This window comes from Colias croceus, chromosome 15 (genome assembly GCF_905220415.1).
Source record: "Colias croceus chromosome 15, ilColCroc2.1".
NCBI classification, from domain to species: Eukaryota; Metazoa; Arthropoda; class Insecta; order Lepidoptera; family Pieridae; genus Colias; species Colias croceus.
In genome coordinates this window covers 5,726,920-5,746,248 of record NC_059551.1, presented here as the reverse complement: position 1 = coordinate 5,746,248, position 19,329 = coordinate 5,726,920, and the positions used below count along the sequence as shown (strand labels likewise).

The 19,329-nt window shown below is 34.4% G+C and overlaps 1 protein-coding gene across 2 annotated transcripts in view; it reads right to left on the bottom strand.

The window, feature by feature from the left end:
- Window positions 1-975: 975 nt before the first annotated feature.
- The window catches only part of LOC123697988 (monocarboxylate transporter 4-like), a 45,104-nt gene continuing 26,750 nt past the window's right edge, over window positions 976-19,329 (bottom strand). For both annotated transcript variants that reach the window (XM_045644578.1, XM_045644577.1), the window contains exons 3-12: window positions 18,339-18,505; window positions 15,905-16,055; window positions 13,642-13,760; window positions 7,777-7,944; window positions 6,676-6,835; window positions 5,629-5,770; window positions 4,945-5,076; window positions 3,335-3,509; window positions 2,507-2,659; window positions 976-2,440 (exon numbers count right to left, since the gene is read on the bottom strand). In XM_045644578.1, coding sequence (XP_045500534.1) covers window positions 1,929-2,440; window positions 2,507-2,659; window positions 3,335-3,509; window positions 4,945-5,076; window positions 5,629-5,770; window positions 6,676-6,835; window positions 7,777-7,944; window positions 13,642-13,760; window positions 15,905-16,055; window positions 18,339-18,459 — 1,833 coding nt within the window. In that variant the 5' untranslated portion in view covers window positions 18,460-18,505 and the 3' untranslated portion in view covers window positions 976-1,928. The remainder of the gene's footprint in view (window positions 2,441-2,506; window positions 2,660-3,334; window positions 3,510-4,944; window positions 5,077-5,628; window positions 5,771-6,675; window positions 6,836-7,776; window positions 7,945-13,641; window positions 13,761-15,904; window positions 16,056-18,338; window positions 18,506-19,329) is intronic.

The window sequence follows — 19,329 nt, the reverse complement described above, 5'->3', positions numbered from 1 at the left end:
AATCTTTAGAAATGAATTTACTAAACTTCAATTCAATTTCGTATATAAATAATTTCTGCGTATGTTTAGCACCAAAATATTGCTAAGGTCCTTTGGGGAAGGTCCTTTAATTATGGAAGGCGGGGTTATACTAATGATGTAAAATTAATTGGTAGCTGCAGGTGATCTCTGTAATACATATGAATTGTATTATTAATCAACCTATACATAATATAAAATACTATAATCTAAACTCTCTAGCACTTTGGAAATTGTAATGCAGATAATTTGTAGGTAAATGTACAAATAATTTAATAAACAATTCTCACAGCTGTTTGGTTAGGACACATTTATACGTTAGCAGCATAAATTCACGGGTGTGAAAATAGCGTTACATCTAGCTGATAATAAGGAACGTCCTCTAGATATGGCAGGCGTTGGATTTTATGGCCGGAATTTCCGTGTTCAGCATCCTCTATATGAAGCATGCAGTTACTAAATTTGAGGTGAACGCATGTGGAATACAAAGGGACATCCATACTAAATGTAGCGGAGTCCGAATTCTGAAATTATCAACAGCTGTTTTATTAGTAGTAGTAGTTACGTACGAGTAGTAACTAGTGAGTGTAAAATACATTGAGGGAATATTTAAGTAGGTTATTTACTCTTTATTTATTTTACTCTTCGTAATTAATTCATGAAATAAAACCAAAAAGAAAAAGTAAATCTGTTTTTTAAAATACCTCTATTGCAATAAAAATAATGTATTGTTTTGTATTTAAAGGTAGGAATTATAATATTGTGAAAGTTATTTAATTTAAATGATGATTGAAATATTAATTCCTCTCGTAAATTGCGTAGTAACGAGTAAGTAGGTATTTAGTACCTAATATTGAACGATGCACTTCATATCAATTGAAAATGCATGCATTATATTATCATTCGATAGGTTTTATATTAAAAAGCAATATCGGGAAGTTATAATAAAACACCAAAACTTTTCTATAACTTTATTTTTTAAGTAAAAGTAAATCGAACAATGCAGTAAAAAAACAACGTCTTTTCATACAACTTATACACAACTTATACATGTATATACAATAACCATTTTCTAATAAACAATCCAGATATTTACTTATATTTAAATAAAGTTTAAATACAATATATTCATCTGTAACAAATAGTAAAATTGACACTGTCCCTTAATTTATTATTTTCACCAACATTCAACTATATTGCCACCATTCTCTACAATTTTAAACAAATAGGAAAGATAAAAGACGCTAATTTGGAACTATTATAAGTTTTAATTTTTACAAAACGTTAGTACCTACAACATCAAAGGTCCCACAAGTATTTGAAAAAATGGGAGTTTATAAGATTCGTATTGTTAATTTTTAGCCTAAAAAATAAATTCATATGTCGCTACGTTAAAAATCAAAACAAAATAAAATAAATTTACAAGAACATCGGCATTCATAAACGTCCGAAATTTGTCTGAATAACCTCCAGAGAAATAAAACATCAAGCACAGTATAAAATCAAATAACACGACGCGACGGAGAGCCCTCCCGCCTTCCTGTTTATCTAATACAACCCTACGTGCCAAAGTGAAATGATTTGAATAGAGGATATAATAAAAGTAGGCTTATTCGTATGCCAAAAAGAACCAATTTTTTTCTATAAATCCGTCTTTCACACGAAAATGGATCGTTGCGTGTGTCCGCAAGTAATAAAACTTATTAATAATACATTTTTAAATAAATCAATATATACAATTTGATCATTCACATACTTATCAAATCGAGGCAAACATTAGTTTCATTTGTACATGCCAATTTTACTCATCAAGGTCCAATAAAACGCTATCTTTCCGGATCAGAGAAAACGTAGCATTGAAAGAGGCTTAAATTTCATTTCAACATGAAACTAACGTAATCCTCGACAATCTATACAGAAGTAGTGATTTGTTCAATCAAGTGGTGTTCCCGTCGCGGGCAGTTCGCTCTGCACGAGGCGCGGCCCCACGTGCCTCGCCGCGCGAGTCCCTCGGGCACACTTCGCGACGGACGTAACGTTACGCGCCTACAACACTCCGGGTACGCGGCTGGACAGCACGGTCGGTTCAACGGCGCTGCATACGACATAGACTTGGGCAAACGAGTACAAGAGCTCCCCGTCCACGCGCAGTAAGTCGTCGCTCCGCCCGCACTGCACGCGCACCACGCGGGCTCGCACCGCGGCGGCGTCAGACACAAACAAGCCTCAGACACTGCCGGAGCGGGCAGCGGCGGCGGCTCCGGCTCCCGCTTCGAAAACCCAACAAAGAACAACAGAATCGCCCCGATCAACGTCGAAGCCGTCGAAAAATAAAACCCCGCCCGTGGAACTTGCTGGTTAATATAACCCGTCACTGGCACCCCGACGATCACGGGAATCGCTTCCGCTCCTTGCACGAAACCTGCCAGAGAAACACCGATTAGTTCGCAAGTTTTAACTCGACAGCCAGTCGTAGGGTAGTACTCACTCCAAACTTTGGTGAAGTGCCGCCCCCGAACTCGCTCCATTGTGAGCATTTTCATCGAGTAGAGGAATCCGCCCAAACATAAACCGTACATCCAGGCGAAGAGCACGTACCCGTGATAGCCTTCCACGCTGCTCAGGGCCAACATCGATATTCCTGGAACGAATGGAAACTTTATACGATTTAACGTTAAGTAACCATTGTGGGAAGTTAATTGTACCATTACCATTTAGTTACTTTAGCTATCAGAAATGTGACCTAAATAACGTTTAGATGCTTTATTTAGATTCGAATGAATAGCTCTAGTTTTATTTCAGTTATATACGCTTTAAAATTAAAACGCAACAAAATAACTTCGTGAGCCATCACGAAAGCTCCGCTCTTTAATAGTATAACAATGTTATAACATTGTTCATAATATCTTAGTGTTATTGGCGTTATAAGTATTTCATTCAGTTGTATCCAGCTGTTTACGTCTTTATCATCTTTGTACTTAACGTTACGAACATGTGTTCCATTCAACTCTATGTAAGAGTTTTAATATGAAAGATATCGATAGCGCGGTTGTATAAAATTACGTACCCAAGTTTGATTAAAACTTTATTTACTACATCATTGGCAAATAAAAAAGATAACTGTGAGTCAAAAACGTTATTTATAATCTCTTCTATACTATCTACTAATGCATATAAATATAAATTAATAGAAACAATCGTATCTGTTACGCTTTCACGTCTAAACAACTGAACCAATTTTGAAATTAAACACAAGCTAAGAAAGCAAAACACACAGAAGGACTATAAAAATTACAACTAAACAAAAAATACTTACCAATGCCTAGCATAGCAGTCTGACACAAATACTGTTTAGAAACCAGACACTGTGCCGAGGGTCTGACAAGAACCAGACCAAAACCAGCGCATCCAAGCACCGCCGCGAATCCCAGAAATGTCTGTAGTAATACGAGTGCGCTCTCTTCCAATCCTTCTTGGAAACCTTGTAGTGCCTGTCCATATACAAGTTATTTAAGGAACTTCAAGGAAAACTCAGTAAAAGTCTTAAATTGTATTTGCTCTGAATCTAAATATAATCCTGTCTTACTCTAAAGTTCTTAAGGAATTTCTAGGAAAACATTATTTCAGACCTTATTTTTGAGCATTTATCTTGCGTCTTAGCGCTGGCTTAAAAATATAACAAGTCCCCAAGGAAAAAGCTAGGGATCAGTAAAGTATTTAACAAAGTTTCACTGAGAATAGATAAATTATTTATGAAAAGCACTGATGAAAAACTGGTTAAGAAGCTATGATGGTTTTTAGGCCTAAATCTCCAAAATCTTAATATGACTATGTAGCAAATATTTATTTGGAGACAAATTATTATCTGTCCGTTTATAAAGGTAAAAAATTTATGCAATGGCGAACAAAGTAAGGTAATAATAATAAGATCTTCGCATTTGGCATATTCAAAATTGCCTAAATTAACTTTTCTCATAAAAGCGCTTTACAAATTTCGCCTAATTTAATTTGCCGGTTAGGAGACATCATCGTCAGATAATAATTTATTACGGTAGCCACAAATAGATGAATCACAGAGTAATTTTGCACAGCCCCAAATTAAATTTGAATCTATTTAAGATAGCACAAAAGCTTTATTGAATATAAGGTGTTGGAAGCGTGTTTATAATACATTAGCGGGTTTGTAACTGCGAGAGGGTTAGCCCGATATCTAGATGATTTAGGACAGGAAATGTTACAGTTATGTATATTTCGGGGCTTCGTCCTCATTCAGAGAGAGATAGCTTCTTCGAGCCAGATACATACTCGGTATAAGCAAATTCAAATTGTTTATTTTATTTATTTATTAACACTTTATAGTGCTGGCATACAAAATATAAATTTTTAAAATTAAAACTTAAAACTAGTCCAGCACAGAAGGCGGCCTTATCACTTAAGAGTGATCTCTTCCAGGCAATTGTTGTTTATGAAACAAAGTAAAGCTTGATTTTAGGTAACCAGGGAATACTTAAACTGGGTTGTAAAAATTTTACTGATTTCAAGGGTAATAACAATTTTTCATATTCTGAACAAGATTGACGCAAAACTATTGATCCGACCTTTTTGAAATTTCATTACGAAGGTAAAGTATAAAATATATAGACAATATTTGGATACATATTATATTCTATCTTCCTACAGGTTAAAAGGTTTGTAAACATTTTTCGTCATATTTTTAGGAATATCAAATTTTATTATGTGGTTAGTGCTTCATCTAATTTCCACAGTTCTGCCCTCAATTTATTAGTTCTTTAAAGAACTAATCTTAAATGTTACCAACTAATCCACTTCTAAATACACCTTTAATTATAAACCATCTGTTCACCAACTTTACACGAAAAGAAACAAAGTTGAGCAATCTCGTGATAACCTAGTACTTTTACTTACCAAGAAAAATACGGGCGTATATAGACCAAAGGCCGCCATGCCGGCTGCTAATAGCAAAACTTTCGCGGGCCGGGATTGGAGCGGGCTCAGATCGATGAACTGGGGCTTTTTTAGGCCTTTCTTCTCTTTTACCTGTTAAATGAATTGTCAGCGAACCGCTCACGGTTATTAATTAAAACTCGTCAACGAAAAGGGTTCGCTTTTGCGCTGTTTTAAAGGCTGTTTCGTATTTTAAAGGCTGTTTGCGTTTTTAATAGTATTGTGTTTCAGAATGGAATGGATCTGTTTTTAAATTATTCGTTCTGAGTTAAGTATTAATTGGAAAAAAATGCCTTGAAAATATAGACTACTTGATTTTACCATAAAATATTAGAGCAAAGATTTTGAGACAAGTAAGTTGTATAAATTTATAAAGAATAGAAAAAATTCGATCACGAGGTGGGACTCGAACCCGCATCCTTACGTGCCATTCCGGGGTGGATGCCTGACCAACTCAGCCACTCGTGACCCAAGTAAGTTGTATTGATTGTAATATTATATTGTATGTATTGATAGCTTCATTTACGCATATTTTTAAAAAGAAATTAAAAATAACCTAGTAAATTGTAATTTAAAAAGACAAAACCCTTAACAATATATTTCTACAAAGGTATCAATATCGAGGAAAAAGTATTGAATATTTACCTTCCTGCGTTGATTCTTGAGATGCAAAATGGCTCGTCTCTGCGGGTGATACAAGGAAGCGCTCCGGTACACTGCGCTCAGGAAGAACGCTAACACTAATATCCCCGTAATTGCTTGAAGCCCGAGCCGCCATCCTAGTTTGCTGAAAGGAACATCTTCTTACGAACTTTTTGTAGCTATCTTGCATCTTTTTGCTGGGACTTACCTACTTTTATCTGATTTTCATTTCTTAAGGAAGGTATAGAGTATTGAATGAAAAGCTAGTTTATTTAGCTTCTCCTGGTTTGAACTTTGAATCTGTGTAAAGATTTTGTAGTCTGGTTTCTGTAAATGTTATTATGTAAAAACTAGCGTACCGATGGTTTTGTAAATGTTATTACGTAAAAACAAATTGCCATATCTGTTAAAACCATCTATTGTGATATGAATTTAATGGACATAGTTTTGGTATATTGCTTTGGACAGTTTATGAAATAGGAAACATTGTGGTTTACGAGATTTGAAATATTATTTCGAAATCACAACAATGCCTGCTACAAAAGCATTTGGCTGCAGGCGCGGGAAACAATCACTTTGTGACTTTTGATGTTTTTTAAAAGCACATATGCTCTCGTTTTTATCAATTAAAACGAGATGAAAATATCTTATCTGTTTATGAAATGTTGGACACAATACATCTGGAGTTATTGTTGCGGAAATTTATATCTAGCTCATGGCCTTAATTAATCAAAATGGGAGTGTAAGTATTGGATTTATATAATTGTAGAGTAAACAGTACGGGTAAAATTATAAAAGTGAAGTGTTATCTTTTAAAGGGCAACATCTACAAAATTATTATTTTTGAATATTTCGCAAATCATTTAAATATCAAGTTATCAACACAAACAAACTCTTTTACAATTATTTTTTAATCCACTAAATGGAATTACTACCTAAAAAACAGGCTTTTTAGAACTTATTTGATGAATTTGGACATTTACGAAATATTCTACAACTCATAAAATAAATAGAAATACACATACAAAACAAAAAACCTTATCTACATACCCCACAGCCTCCTTATACAAGACGCTAAACAGCGCGATACCAACACCTCCCCCCGCGTGGGCAACCAGTTCGACGAACTGCCGCCGTCTCCTGAAGTACGTTCCTAGAACTAACCCAGCCGCCTCCCGGACTAGACCACAACCGATACCTAATACTACGCCTGTGGGATTATAAAAAAATATATTCGAGTATAAAATGTAGTTTTTTTTAAATATTGAAAAGGAGGAATTTTTAGTATTCATTTGGTAAGTTTGAAAAATATAGAGCATCTGTTGCAATTTATTTGTATTTGCCATCTTTGCTTGTAGCGATGTTTCAGTCCTTGCCGTATTTCAGTTAGTCCTTGTTCCCTACACGACCCCTATTTTGTATTAGGTTATATCATTAACTACGGGATAAAATATAAATATAATATATCTTCAAGCTTTCAGAAATTTAAAGATGGTAACAATATTTTAAGCTGGTGAATGAGACTGGATTAAGTTTAAGATCTCTAGAATTTTCTTGTTTAAGCTGTATATTTAACAATTTTCTAAAACATAAAAGGCAATTATGTATTATATTATTATACATAGTAGCATGTAACGACGTAATAAGATAACACAATAGGCAAAATTATTATAACTTCTAATTTAATCTGGTAGCTCAAAGGAGCCTATTATGAAATCTGTCTAATTTGATTATTGTAGATGGAATATAGAGGACATTGTTAATTTGGGTTTATGTGAAAACGAGCAACTATCCTAGACTCGGTTATGTTAGGATTAATAACATCACATCTGTTGTGAAATTACATACTATAGACTATTCGAACTTATTCATCCTTAATTATTTAAAAAACCCTCTTAAAGGTGAGATTTTCAAACATTAAACAACATAGATATTTAGCTTAGCTTTTAAACTGTCGGAGTTTTCGTATGGATTTAGTCATAGTCCGTTTTAATTTTTATAATAAGGAACTTAAGCCTTAACTTATTCTCCCATTTGGGGGAACATAAAGTGCTGTAATAATGTACCATTTTTGGCGGTGCCGAAGGATCGATTTTCACATTGAAAAACCTCATACCTATAAAATTAACATTTCCTCAAAATAATACCTACCATAACTAAGTAAAGTCTGATGCAGCTGTGTAGCAAATGATGTGAAGAGACAGGCCAGGGGTAATAAGATGCCTCCAAGTAACGCAGCTAGTCGCGGTGAGCGGCGTCTACCGGCAACTATAGCGCCGGCAGCGCGAGACACGCCTACGCATATTGCGCCGGCCCATACTGGATAATTTTCGATACATTTTGATAAATACATACATAGGTACATAATTTATATTATAGTAATAAATATAGGTAAAACATATTCTATGTAAATAACTATTCGTTAGTTCCGGGTTGGTCCGGGAAGAAAAAAAAATACACCGTATTATATTACCTACTCCACAAACAGCAGCTTACGGGTAAATATTTTTTTTAATCGTTCGAGTAAATTTTCGATTTTTATCATAAGAAACATATCGATCTTTCATCTGTGATGATAATTAGAAAATGTTATTAAACATTTCCTTTTTTAGTTTTTTTGTTGTTGTTTGGAAGCAAGACAGATGTTTTACCCGAGCAGAGCCAGGGCGAGCAGCTAGTATATAATTATTACACCTTGCATAAATTACTACCCGGGCGAAATATTTGCAATGCTATTTCAAAATTATATTCAAATTCTACGAGTGTAAACATTTTAATAATTGCTACGACATCACCAGAATTGTCACACAAAAAATATAATTTATTTATTTATTTGACACTTCATTACACACATTGTTTTTATAAAATATAAAAGTATATACCTAATAAGTCACAATGTTACAGCTTAATATGTGTAACGGGGCGGCCTTATCACTTCAGAGTGATCTCTACCAGGCGACCCCTTAGGCAAAGGACAAGTGTTTGCTGTATAAAGGGAGGCATCAAAATCTTATTTTAAAAACTAAACAATATTTTACAAACATACATATTACTTAGTTATATTACTTAGTTCCACAATCTTACAGCGGTTGAAGCAAATGAATAACTTAAGAAATCAGTTTTTTGAGTGCGAGTCTTTCTTTCGACCGTAGAGTATAAGTTTCATTCTGGAGGAATTCAAAGTTATTTTTAAGGTATGAAGGCGATTTAGGGTCAAAAAGTACTTGATACAAAAGACGGAGAAAATGTATATTACGACGAGATCGGATTGGCAGCCACTTGAGTTTTTTTCTAAAATACGAAACATGATCGTACTTCCGAAGCCCAAAAATGAAACGTATACAAAAGTTTTGCAGACGCTCCAGTTTATTTAAAAGCTCCTGCGTAAGATCCGGACAGCAAGCGTCAGCGTAGTCGATAATAGGCAAAAGAAGGGATTGTGCCAATATGATTTTCGTGGAGAATGGCAAGAAGTTACGCAAACGCCTTAGCGAGCAAGATGAAGCATAAACCCTACGACTCACCTCTTTTATGTGATCACGCCAAGATAAAGTTGTATCAAGGTACACACCAAGGTTTTTAACAGTTTTGCTAAAAGGTATAACAATGCCATCAATAGAAATAGGTGTGAGGTTCTCCCAGTCAAGCCTTGAGATGAGACGGGGGCTACCAATGATGATGACCTGACTCTTAGAAGGATTAATGGTAAGGCCATAGTTTGTGCTCCATTCAACAATCCTGGCTAAATCAGCATTAGTTGAGGCTATAGCATGTGATATATCTTCGAGGCTTGATTGAGTGTATATTTGCAAGTCATCGGCGTAAATGTGGTAGAGAGAAGTTAAATTACTTGTGATAGAGTTTATAAATATCGCAAAAAGAAGAGGAGACAACACGCCACCCTGCGGGACACCATCAGAAATGGATGACCAGGATGATATTTTATCATCAACTATAATGCGCTGTCGCCGTCCACGCAGGTAACTTTGAAACCAATCAATCACCTCTGGAGATATATTAATTGAACGAAGCAGACCTAACAATACTCTATGATTGACACTATTAAAAGCATTACTAAAGTCTAAAAGAGTTAATACGGTAAGCTGCTTATTGTCCATACCTGATCTGATGTCGTCGGTAACCTTAACCAACGCTGTCGTAGTACTGTGACCAGGACGGAAACCGGATTGGAAAGGACTAAGGACGCTGTTTTTGTTCAGAAAGGTGGTAAGTTGTTGATGTATCAAGCGTTCTAGGACTTTGGAGAGGAAGGGTAAAATAAAATATTAAATTTTTTTTTAAATATAAAATATTAAATTTTTTTTTGGATGAAATTCGGCTTAGAGTTTTATTGAACTTGTTAAAAATCACGAGAGCAACCTCGAACGAATTCATTTCTAACATCTTGAGATGCTTTTCTAATCAAGTAATTATTTTAAACATATTATCAAGCCATTGCATATTACTTAGATTATTAGAGATCATCATCATGGTCTCATTATAAGGTACCTAGATGCTTGGTAAAAATTATAGAGCAGAAGTACAGTAGAAAATTAGTAGAGAATGGAAAGGAACTCCCTAATAATTTATGTACGCTTAGTGTAAAGTGTTCTATTTGTTACAAACAACCTAATGAGCATAAATTATGACAAGTTATTAATATTTATGAATAATAGCCGTAGCACCTCTCCACGAAATATTCCTGACAATTTGTGTTACAAACAATAGGGACCCTCATTATTCTCAGTTCTAATATCAATTTTCGTAGCACAAACAAGCTTTTTCTAAACATAATTTAAATTTAACGAGGAATTGTGTTTGTTTAAAGGAAATGTAAATTCTGATTCTTTGATGCGAGGGAAGGACAAACAAGACATCTTGCATTTTGAATAGTAAGTATTAATAAGGATTTTACGTAATCTATATCTTTTTAATAGATATGGACAATATAATTTTAATATTGAACAAGAATAGATAGAGCAGAAAATAATCACAATTTTCCATTATAACTAATTTCACAAAAATCAGTCCTATGTCATACAGACGAATATCGCAAAGATAAAACTAAACCCAGAGCGGCATCTCTTACTAAATAACGAAATAAAAATATACTCAAAATATTTTACAAACGTGAGAGCTTACAAAACTTGCTCCACAAAATAAATCGTATAACGGCACATCCATTAGGCACGCGGTAACTTTTTTGGTTGCAGCTCGTTAATAAGACCCACTCGGGGATATATCGAGGTAACTCCACGCAAAGCGCATTACTTTCAATGCCGCCAATTTACCAGATATTCCTGGGCTTCACTTAATACAATTATCTCGAGAACGTTAAGCTTTCAAATATCACACGCTTTGTTGAAATGTAAACGCAGCCTATTAACGTAAATCCTTATTCCTTATGTAAAATAAATCCCCATTGTGCCGTCACCGCTCACTGAATATACAATACATTGAGCGTTATTTCCATCTAGGGTAATTAACAACTTGAGTTGTAGTTAAGCCGTCGTTAAATATCCAAACTTAATAGGGCTCGTTCAAATTGAAAAAAAATTAGATATATTTTTAAGGATTACTATCAGTGTTAAATAATAAACATATACATATCATCCATAAATTGCAGAAATAAAAGCAGTAACATCTTTGAGGACAATCAATATTCAAAAGTAGGTATATACATGGTATATACTAGGTTAATATTTTAAACTTAAATGTAATAAATTACTATTTAAACTAATTTCATTAATTAGTGTCGGGTATGAGAATAACGTTGTTAAAAGGTAGGTATTTCTTAAGACTATGACGGGAATTTTCTGGAACAAAAAATCTCATCAAAGTCGAGTGCCGTGAAATGACTCTGAGATTTTGAATGTAAGCAAAAATTTAATGAAAAATATATTTTCCGTCTTTTAATTCTATAAAATAATCAAGAATCTCGGTTATTGGCAAATGTTACTATCTCCTGACTTATAACCTACAATAGAGGACGAAAAAAAGGAAAATTTTAAACCCGTAATACATTCAAATACTTTCTTTTACGGATACCATAATCATTTTTGTAATGAAACTTGGAATGCCGAATAATTAATAAAAAAGTAAAATTCAAATAGAACTGTTGGCACAGATTAATTAAAATAGTCGATCACATTAATAGGATATTAATTAATTCTAAATTATTAATCAAATTGTGAATTTCAATGCAATTACACTTGCTTTCGAGTACAAATGACGCTCACGGCTCAACTCATTAGTCTCCAAAGTTGTGAATCAAAGACAAACTCTATGACTTATGGTTCCAGCCCGCCTCTGCTGACAAAGACCGCTATAAACGGAATTACTTCCACCTCTTAATATTCAAATCGGGTCGTGAATCTTGGAAAATTAATTTAATAAATCAAGCCCGTCCACAAATAATGGTTACTGGAAACTTTGTTTAAACGCAATTTTAAATGTCGCTTATCATAATTCGGTTTGTTTCGTTTCCGGATCGGTATTTATATCTTGGACTCGTGTTTATTGAGTTGCGAATGTTTGGATTATAAGGTTCGATAATTATATAAGCCTGTGCCTTTGGATAAGAAATTAATTTGGTTACCACCATAAGTTATTCAACGGGTAACGGGTGTGGACCTTAAGCCCGAGGGGGTTGAGACTATCTCCGCGCAAAGGGACCGCTCCTTTTACATTGTTGTACTAAAGGGACGGACATACTTTTTCTCATCCTGCCTTTTATAAGAATATAAAATTATTATTATTGGTAAAGATATGAAATTTGAAAGCAAGCTATATTTTATCGTATATTGGATTAAGACTGTCTCATAAATTGGTATAAATTGCTTTTAAATTTGAATTGATATTGCGAATATTACGTTCATGATATTCTACAGGTATTCATGTAAATGTAATCAATGTAAATGCAAATAGCCTGAAGGAATCACGATCTAAGTTGCCAGTGTTTATTTAAATACGGCTGTTAAACTTTCACTCGATATCAAGGCATTCCGTTTGTTTATTCATTTCCTCGGGGTCCTATTGACAGATTACGTCTTCGAGCCTCAAGCACTCAATGAATTCGTTTTAAATGAAACTCTAAGTCACGTGATGGAAATCCGCATTTTCATTACAGTAAGCATTTCGATTTCATTATCTGCAATTTGCGAATTGATGTGCCGAAGAATTGATCTAATCAGTTAATTTGTTTAAATATATATTTCTCTGAATTTCATTCACTCGTTGTAAGATAAGAAATAGCAAGCGGTCTTCTTATTTGAATCCTTGACAAGTCAGAAAAAATGTAGAGAATGGAAAATGTTGTCCGCGTTTCAAATACTTTTGTCGTTTCTGCGCTGAAACGTCTGTATCGAGTGGCATGTCTTGACTCTTGTTGAAGAAAATTCTGGAGTTGAAAAGGAAGCAAAGCAAATATTTATAAAATTTCTTGCAAATTTAAATTTGCAATGCTAAGTAAAATTGCGCGATGCTGCCAATAAATACCTAGCATATTTTTTATTACCATCCTATGATGTCATTGTAAAAACTGTAGATATAATAAAATCGTTAAAAAGGACTTAAATCAAATAACTTTATCATATTTACTTAAATTGTGAAAATATGTCTTGTCATTATAAAAACATAATGATAACCAAAAACCATGTAGGTAAGTAATAAACCAACCACTATAATAACATTGAGATAATAATACTACGTATGGAGGAGACACCACGAACAAAATCTGAGCGCCATTTTTTTGCTCTAATGTTTTAAAAATTTTTAACTAGTTAGGTACTTACCGATGAAAGTTATTCCTTTGCACTTTTCCGTATTATTTGTTCAATATCGTAACACACACGAAGGCTTATTTGATGCGTTTCACTTTAAAACAAATAAAAAATGAGCGTGCAGTTACGCCAATGGCGTATGTTGAGCGGAACATAAGTGATGTAGGCGGTGTCGTCTCCATAATTATGTATATCTCAAATAATAAACAATAATTAAAAACCACAAGTCTCAAACCTGCATGATCAGCAGCGGGTCCAAGATGGCGCAAGGCGTACACGTGCAGCGCGCCGTACGCTAGCTGCAGCCCCGTCGACAGCAGGTGCGCGAGGAACGCGGCTCCACACACAATCCACCTAACGTGTAGTTACATGAAATTAAAGATTTTAACGGGTTTTAAACGCGATTTATTCACTACTAGCTTCCCGCCCGTTGCTTCACCCGCTTTATCTAAAAACTAATAAATTACATATGAAAACCTATTAAAAAAACCGCATCAAAATCCGTTGCGTAGTTTTGAAGATTTAAGCATACAAAGGGACATAGGGACAGAGAAAGCGAGTTTGTTCTATACTTTGATGTGATAAAATAACCCGACGTTTCGCAGCGAGCGTGATCACTGGGGTCTCTCCCTGAGGTCTCTCCGAATGAATCGTATTCAAAATCCGTTAGTCTTTAATTTCTAAATGTATAATACCTACTCGCGTAAAAAAAACACAAGAAAATAGTAGATAAATAGTCAACCTGCTTATGTGGCTATGTAGGCTATGTACCTACTATAGAGCGTGTTATGAGAATATTGTTGATAGAAAATATACAGCCTTGTAAAACGAAACGAAATGCAAATACAATGTAAAAACCTGTGGTAAAAACACATTAATGATTTTAGAAAATATCATATCGGACTTAGTGCCATTTATGCCGTCGGCGTCGTTATCCAAAAATTCAAAGTAAAGCTTTTTGGATTGCAGATTAAAAATATTTTCAAATAAAATTCCCGTGAATATGTATACTGATTGATCACAAAACACAGCGATGTTCCCAGAAAATCCCATTATTTTTGTTTCATTCCGGGTATATCCAATTAACGTGATTGCTATTTTATTGAGACCTACAATAATTATTGCCGGCAACCTTTACCGGAAATCTTACCCATTGATGAATATAGAAAGAACACTTTATTTATATCTTATTACTGCAAAAATTGGGAATTTTATTTATCAACATTATAAGGATTTTATTTTCCTAAACGATAATGTGCTTATTTTAGAAAATACCGAAAGATAACTTTAAATAAAATTTCCAATTAATGTATCAACATTTTCAAATAACTCGAAACAATCTCTTTGTGATGAACTTCGAAAATTACTTAATTGGTTGCGGATAAGTGAGCACAATAGGGACTTTATATTTAAGATGGTTTAATCCGTTTATAAATGTAACCAATTAAGGGGTTATTCTAAACTTGCCGAGTAGCTAATTGTAAATTTCCGCGAAATTATCCATTTATCATTTTATGAAAATATAATCGATCTTATAAGATATATTTATAACTCTTTCGTACAATTCATTTCTTTGGCGTTCTATTTTGGTCGATTCAAATGTATAAAACCTCAGGGAATTGAGATAAATGAAGAACACGAAAAATGTATAATTGGCTTAATTAATCCGAAATGGAATGCTCGAGAATATTTACATTTCAGCCCTTTCCATTTCTCTTTGAAGAAATATAAATATTTGTTTCAATAGAACCAAATTAGACTTATTAACCTTTCCATTTTGTTAAGTGAAGAATGCGGAAAGGTATTAACATTGCTATAATTGAAATAAACTCTAGTCGTCTAATCCGAACCGTTTCAATTGAATCCACTATAGTTTTCTTCGTGAAAAACTTTATCGCGCTATTTAGAAAAAGTCATCGTTCCGATATTAGTTAGAAACTCTGCTATGGCACTCTTGCAAATTGAATAGTTGCCATAGTTTAGAAGTTATTATTTAATGTTTTATGAAATTTGTTTTAACGTTTTAGAGGAGCTCCAATTTACGTCCACGTCGCAATGATAAAAAATAACCTTTTAATCATAAAGTTAACAGTTGTAATCAAAAATGATACACTCAATAAACAAATTGATTTAATTTTACTGATAGTCGGTACTATAACTATAAGGAGTCTAAAACTGACCACACAACCTTCAAGTTGAGCTTTCAGGATCCCATACTGGACCATAACTAAATATATCAAACTAGCTTTCCACCCGCAGCTTCGCCCGCGTAGTCAAAGTTAAAAAAAACCCGCACAGTTCCCGTTCCCGTGGTATTTCCGGGATGAAACCTATCCTATTTCCCGGGATAAAAAGTAGCCTATGTCCTTTCTCGGGTATCAAAATATCTCTATACCAAATTTCATGCAAATTGGTTCAGTAGTTAAGGCGTGATTGAGTAACAGACAGACAGACAGAGTTACTTTCGCATTTATAATATTAGTATGGATAAATCATACCCCCACCCCCCCTCGGGGTAAAAGTGATGTTTGATAGCGCGGGTGTCGAGTTCCCTCCGCCGCAGGGCCGGCACAGTTCGGTGGAGCGACCGGAGTTCCCGCTCGCGGAGGGCGCCTCCAGTCGACTCGTCTTCGAGGTCTGGCCATCCATCTGTTGCAATGCCTTGCGGTTTAGTTATTTATGACAATAGTTGATGTATTTATAAAATTAGTTATTACTAATAATGTTCACGTAATTATACATAATTCATAGATTTAAAAGAAACAAGGGTCGAGTTTTCGAGCTGATAGTTTACTATCAGATTTAGCCCTGTATGCTTTTAAGCTTGCTGCGCTAGAAACAGAAGATAGAGATGTCGTTATTGCGATCGAAAACAGTTCATAGATTGAATTTGGTCTTCCAGAAATAAATATTTGTAGAGGATAGAGCTCGCGCTGTTGAGAACACACTGTTACTACGATTTAACTCAAGAACTGTTTAATAGAGCTGTGGACACAATTAATTACCTGGAACTTGTTATATTATTTCAGAAACACTTGATTGAATTCATTGTCAATTTAAAAGGCATGAGATATGAGAATTCATCTCTGTCAGCGGCTAGGACTATGTGAAAATCATTAAAAATAATATAAAGCAATTCGATTCAAGGGAAAGTGTAATTCTTCTTTTCGCTCGGCTGTTCATATTGTCAAATAAAACTGAATCATACAGTTCATTTAGCAATATGTAGCCAGGTCGTATGTTTTTTATTGAAACATTTATAGGCTAAGCTATGAAGTTGTTATAATAAGCTACCTGTTCCTGTGCCTGTAACTCACATTATATGAAAAATACCATTTCTAGATATTTTCTGGTTCCATAATACCGGTAACATATATCAGATATGTCTCATTGTTATTGAATATTGAGAACATGTCATAAAATTACTTGGTGAATTCGTTTTATATTTTCTACAAACACTACTTGATGATTTTTGTTATTAGTCTGTCAGAAACAGCATTCAATTTATCAAGCAGAAATAGATTACAAAATCAAATGTATCCGGTATTAGGGCTATGATATTCATCTATCTGATTTATTTTTAGAATTATATTTACCACAACAAAGGTTAACTTTAATCCTAATTCTGAATGAATTGAAAGATTATATATTATTTTAAAGTTAAGCTTGTTAATCCAACCCTAATGAACTGAGTGTTAATTTGCTTATTAATGGTACTTGTACAACGATTTCATCGTAGTTGATACGAACGAGAATAATTAGGACATTTATTCTATAGCATTAATGAAGCTCGTGCATTATCCTAAAGGCATTGAGACGGTTTTCACTAAAAGTACGAACAAAATACCATACAATTTAGAATTTACCTGATCTTTTCTTATTCTCTAGAGAGTATGAATGTATAAGTATTTTTGTATTCCAGCAATGGCCGGCAACTTCACGCAAACATTCCCTTGACGGCAAAGCAAAGTTGAAAACACTAATCGAACTTTACAAAGCTATTAAAAACTTCTAGTCGTCATAATCGCGTGCGATACTGCATCGTTTGTGGTGTAAAGTTTTAACAAGTTTAATTATTTCTATATATTCCGCTATTTCCACTAATGTTACATAGCAAGCTGTTACTAGAGCGATTAATGAACTAATTTGTGGTTTAAAAGTAATTTTAGATTTAAGTTCTTGTGTAGTCTTCCAATTAATGAATTATTATAAACTTGATTGATTCTTTAAAACGATGAGTTTTAATTAAAGGTTATTTCCATCTGACTATGACAAAAGCAATTTATTTGTTATGATTTTCATCTTAACCACGAGGAAACGATTATTATATAACTATCATGGTAAACGAATATGAGGTTTGAGGGCGTTGAGTGTTTAGTGGAAATGAGGCCCGATATTACTATTATTAGGTAATATGGAATCGTTCTTACATTTCATATGGGCTTAGTAACGCCAAGATGACTATTAACGTTTACATTATACGAAGGTTTAGGTGACGATAAATGGTCCTTGTATTTAAATAATAATGGCTGTAAAAGTTTACGTTATAAGACTGCCTATAATAACATTTATTTTTTACTTTTATTAATGTTTCTGTAATCAATGTTATGAAGGGAAAATAATTATATTTTTGACTCATAAATTGCCTAATTGCCTATTAAGCAATTTGTGCACTGCCATGGCTGCACCCGCACTCGCACCCACGCTTGCGCTATCTACACCACATAATACACTCATCTAGATTATAAAGCTGAAGAGTTTGTTTGTTTGAACGCGCTAATCTCAGAAACTACTGGTCCGATTTGAAAAATTATGGCGTTGGATAGCCCATTTATCGAGAAAGGCTATAGGCTATATATCATCTCGCTCAGACCAACAGAAGCCGAGCCACGAGGGTGAAACCGCGGAGCACAGCTAGTACTAGATACTGACCATAATGCGGCAAGCAGTTGTAGCTGGTGGAGAGCGGGCGGCAGCGGCAACGGGGCGGCGGGGCGCGGGGCGGCGGCGGCGGCGAGGCCGACGGCGACGGCGACCACCAGCCCGCTTCCATCAGCCGGCCATGGCTGCACCCGCACCCGCACCCACGCCCGCGCTACCTATTACCACAGATAATATAAAACTATCTGACACTACATTGAAAACAATTAATATGAATATCGGATATTGACTTGATGACACATTATTCTCGTAGTAATTAATTTTGTCTTAGATGTCAGATTGATGTCAATTTATAACGTAGCGTAGAAGATAAACTATGTTGTAAGTTGTAATCTTGGTTGTAATACGTGACCAACGTATCATATTCTGTTTCATACTTTCATACATATAAAAATGTACTATGTTTTAATAAACCGAAACTAAACATCAAAATGAAATATGAAATAAAAAGCAACATTTTTTTCTGTCCTTTTAAAATTGAAATAGAATTTTACAATTTCTTCATAGTTGTGATATAATAATTTAAAGAATAACTTCCAAAGTTGTAGAAATGTTACGGCACTCAACTACAGACACAATACTATTCGTGTGCGTCAGGATTGCTCCGCCAAGTTATCAAATCAGAAAATGGTTTCAGCCAAAAATTTGTCAATATTTGTCAAAATCGAAAGAAACAAACCCCGTATTTGTCAAAGCAGAAATAAAGAAGTTATAAGCGTTTTAAGTTGGCCGCGCAATCCTGACGTCAAGGACTGCGCGGCCACGGAGATCTCAGCAACTACTTGGGATAGAGAAATAATTCCTTTTGTCAACTCAAGTCTGTATTTGTCAAGATTTGTCGAAAAATGAATCAAAGCTCTATATCAATATTATAATTAAATATTCGCCTTGAAAGTCATGGCCGCGCAGTCCTTGATTTGCTATTTTGTTTTCAGTATTTTTTTTATTAAAATTGAAGACTTAATATAGTATAGGAGTTAAA